Raw genomic sequence first — 3,822 nt, 5'->3', positions numbered from 1 at the left:
GTAACAAGTCGTCTCAGTGTAACAAGTCGTCTCAGTGTAACAAGTCGTCTCGGTGTAACAAGTCGTCTCAGTGTAACAAGTCGTCTCGGTGTAACAAGTCGTCTCGGTGTAACAAGTCATCTGGGTCTAACAAGTCGTTGTCTGGGTGTAACTGGATTCAAAGGTGTGGTTCTGTCTTCCAGTGTCTGACTGATCTTCACCTGCAGCTCAACTTCTTCTCATCTGTTGGTGGAAACAACAACAAGCCGAGTTCTTTATTTTTTATTTTCTTCTAAACAACCCAAGGAAGTTTTTTCCCTGGTCTGACCCCGGCGATGTTTCCCTTCACCCCCTCCCTCCTCCTCGTCTTCCTGCTGGCTGCTCCGGCCCTCCTGACCCCGTCGACCTACAACCAGCTACAGGTCAGAGGTCAAAGGACGCCGAGTGACGCCAAGCAGGACTCCATTAAGGTGAGTCGGTGATTGGTTAGGTGACTTAATAAGAAATGGTGGCTATGGATGAAACCTGTGTTGTTTAATATTATTTAATTTATTTGTATTTGATTTTTAATTTTATTTCATATATTTAATTTATATATATATATATTGCATTTTTTATATTTTATTACATTTTTACTTTTCCTTTATTATTATTTATTTTGTTAGTGTACATTTATTTATTTTTATTTTACAGTAATACATTTGTATAATCATTTTTATATAAATGTAATATTTTTTTAATTAATAATCTGGATCTGTAAAGTAACTACAGCTGTCAGATAAATGCAGTAAAAAACCATTTCCTCTTCGTGTCTCCAGCTCGTTGTGTTTCTGGACTTATTTAGATTTTATGATAGTTTAGACTATTTGGATTAAAAAGAAAGGCAATTTTTGAAGAAATTGTGATTTATAGTCTGTTTCTGTTCCGTTTAAGTACTTTTTAATTTTTTTTATTTTATACACTTTATTCACTTTATTCTATTTCTACTCCGTCTGTATATATAATATTCTTCTTGTTTTTACTCTTTTATCTTATTTCTGTTATTATACTACTTGTTGTAATCCTGTAATTTCCCCACTGAGGGACTAATAAAGGATTATCTTATCTTATCTTATCTTATTAGATTGTTAATTTAATAAGATGAGCTCCTATGTTTGTTGTGTCTACGTGGCCTTAATGTGTATTCTGACTAATATTGATTAAATTAATAGGAAACGTGGATTTTGGAGGCGCTTTGAGTGATTTATTCTGCGTTGCAATGGACGAGTAACACAAACATTCGCTGGTTGCAGGTGGTGATCTCCGAGGACTGGGTCACTCAGGGAGATTCCTCCGATGGCCTCCAGAGAGGTAAACTCCTTGTTCCATTTATTTAATATGTGTTATGGTATCAGATGCTGCTGCCTCTAAAGTTCTCCCCGTCCGACCCGGTCTCAGAGAAAGAAATGGAGCTGACCCCCGGCACCCCTCTGGTCCTGACCCATCGGATCAGACTGATCCCGTCGTCGGGTTCCGGATCCGGTTCCGGGTCTTGCGGATGTGGGGCGGACTTCGCTGCCCTGCGGGAGCGCCTGGAGAGGCTGGAGAGGGAGGTGTCGACCCTCAGGGAGAAATGTGGAGGAGCTGAAGGAGGCTGCTGCACCTCCAAGGAGAGCAAAGGTGACCCCCAAACACGCGTATCGGTATTTAGTGGTGTTGTTTGTGCTTTCAGGTCCTAATCTTAACATTTTAAATACTTTAATTCTACATATTGTGCACAGTGACTGCCCTCTACTGGTGGAAACGAGTTATTTTATATATATTTTACTATTGGCCGATCCTCCTCCTCTAAAACGTGAGCGTAGCATAAGCTAATTAACTGCCTTCATGAACGCTAATTTAAGAACAGCCTGTTAATGGTGTGTAACTGTAGCATCACACCATGGTGGAGTAATCATAATAATAATAAACCAGCCAGCTGTTTAACAGCTCATCATTAACACAGAGCCACCACATGTTGTAACGGGCCGATGGCTTCATTTTAATTGACTACTTAATTATAGCAACAGAGGTTAAAGGAGCAGCAGTGAACATGAGCTCGACTGTTGTGGTTCACGCCCAGCGCTCTCACGGCGTCGCCTTCAGAATAAAAGCTGTGAGACGTCGTCGCTCACCAGGGGGTGGAGACCAAAAACAGAGCTAAAAGAGAATATTATATAAGAATATTGGACGGACGCTCATCAGTGGACACAAACACAAAAGACTCCCAATGAATCATCATCTTAATATGAAACTGCTGGATGTAAATGAGAAGGAATTCACCGTATCAATAGAAAGGGATATTTACGCGATATTTGTGTCCAAAGAAATGTGCTATTGCAGATTTAAAGTCTACAACAAATTTAATTCTTACATCACTGTGAAGCGTCCAAACATCACGTTTAGTTGACGTCATGTTTCTCTGACTGAGCTCATCTCACAAACCACGGGGGAGAAAAGACAAACACATACATCTCTAATGTGGAACAGCAGAAAAATGTGTCTGGACCTCAGGGGTCCGGTGATTTTCAGTAGATAGATCCACCCTAAAAATATAAAAAACATTGTGTCTTTTTGAACATGTTCACGTTACACAGTAATACCTTGCATTAAGCTATAAGGACGTAATTAATAAGAAATAAAAGTCCCTTTGAAAACAAGGCGGTGCATATCGCCACATTTAAAATGTAGCAATAAATAATGGAGATGTTGAACCCAAAGAGTTATCCTAATTAACAAAGACAACAAACACAAACACAAGCAGTCTGGACTCTTGTTGTTTAGCATGTTCAGCCCGTTAACAGTCTGAAATGACACATCTGTTTGTTTTGTTGTGTTGTTACTTCCCCGCGCAGCATTTGTTTACAGCGTCATGTGTCGTATAAACACCGCTCTGATCCTTGTTTACTTGTATCCAGACTGCAATACGTAAACCTTTTGTAGATGTTGGACAAACATTCATGAACCCTAAAGACGGTGGTGATCCTCTGACTTTCCCTCTGGCGCCACCATGTGGCAGACATTTGTTGAATAGTATTGAATAGTTTGCCATGAAATTTGGTTGAAAAACCAACGAAACAGCTTTGAAACCGTTGAAAAGAGATTCTGCAGAACTTCACGGAGAATATTGAAGTTTTCTTTAGCGTCAAAGTAATCTAGTGATGGCTGACAGTTCATTAACGCTTGTTAGCATTGTGAGCATGTTAGCATTGTGAGCATGTTAGCCTGCTGGCGTTAGCCTTTTAATTTGAGTGCGTTTTTCCACAATGTTAGCGAAATAGCTTGCACTGGCCCTTTAAGACATATTGTATCAATAGGGAGCATTAACTCAGAATCAAGTATTCAGATTCCTTTAAAAATAGATTCTCATTTCTTCTGTCTTCTTTTAAAGTAAACATCAAAAAACAAAAAACAAGTAAAATCAACAACAGAAAACAGAAACAAACGTTCAGATTAAAAGAAGCTCAAACCCTTCCAGCCAAAGACGAGAAAACAAATAAATAATTAAATTCATCAAAGAGTAAAACATTGATTTAAAAAATAAATAATGATCATGTTATGAGACAATGAGCCCGACCACCTGTCCTCTTTGTAGTCCTTTAGCCTCTTGTGCTTGTTGCTTTGTCTCTTTTGAGTCGTTTCGTGTCTCTTTGCAGTTGTTTTGTCTCTTGGTAGTTGTTTTGTGTCTCTTTGTAGTCGTTTCACATATCTTTGTAGTCGTTTTGTGTCTCTTTGTAGTTGTTTGTCTCTTGGTAGTTGTTTTGTCTCTTGGTAGTTGTTTTGTGTCTCTTTGTAGTTGTTTTGTCTCTTGGTAGTTGTTTTGTC

At 39.0% G+C, this 3,822-nt stretch overlaps 1 protein-coding gene across 1 annotated transcript in view; it reads left to right on the top strand.

Annotated features, from left to right (window-relative positions):
• The first annotated feature begins 314 nt into the window (after positions 1 to 314).
• Positions 315 to 3,822, top strand: part of LOC117739229 (tenascin-like) — a 38,846-nt gene continuing 35,338 nt past the window's right edge. Inside the window, exons 1-3 of the mRNA XM_034545522.1 lie at positions 315 to 449; positions 1,272 to 1,329; positions 1,417 to 1,638. Coding sequence (XP_034401413.1) covers positions 315 to 449; positions 1,272 to 1,329; positions 1,417 to 1,638 — 415 coding nt within the window. The remainder of the gene's footprint in view (positions 450 to 1,271; positions 1,330 to 1,416; positions 1,639 to 3,822) is intronic.

The sequence above is a fragment of the Cyclopterus lumpus genome, chromosome 11 (assembly GCF_009769545.1).
Source record: "Cyclopterus lumpus isolate fCycLum1 chromosome 11, fCycLum1.pri, whole genome shotgun sequence".
In the NCBI taxonomy this organism is placed as follows: Eukaryota; Metazoa; Chordata; class Actinopteri; order Perciformes; family Cyclopteridae; genus Cyclopterus; species Cyclopterus lumpus.
This window is presented reverse-complemented; position numbering and strand designations above follow the sequence as displayed.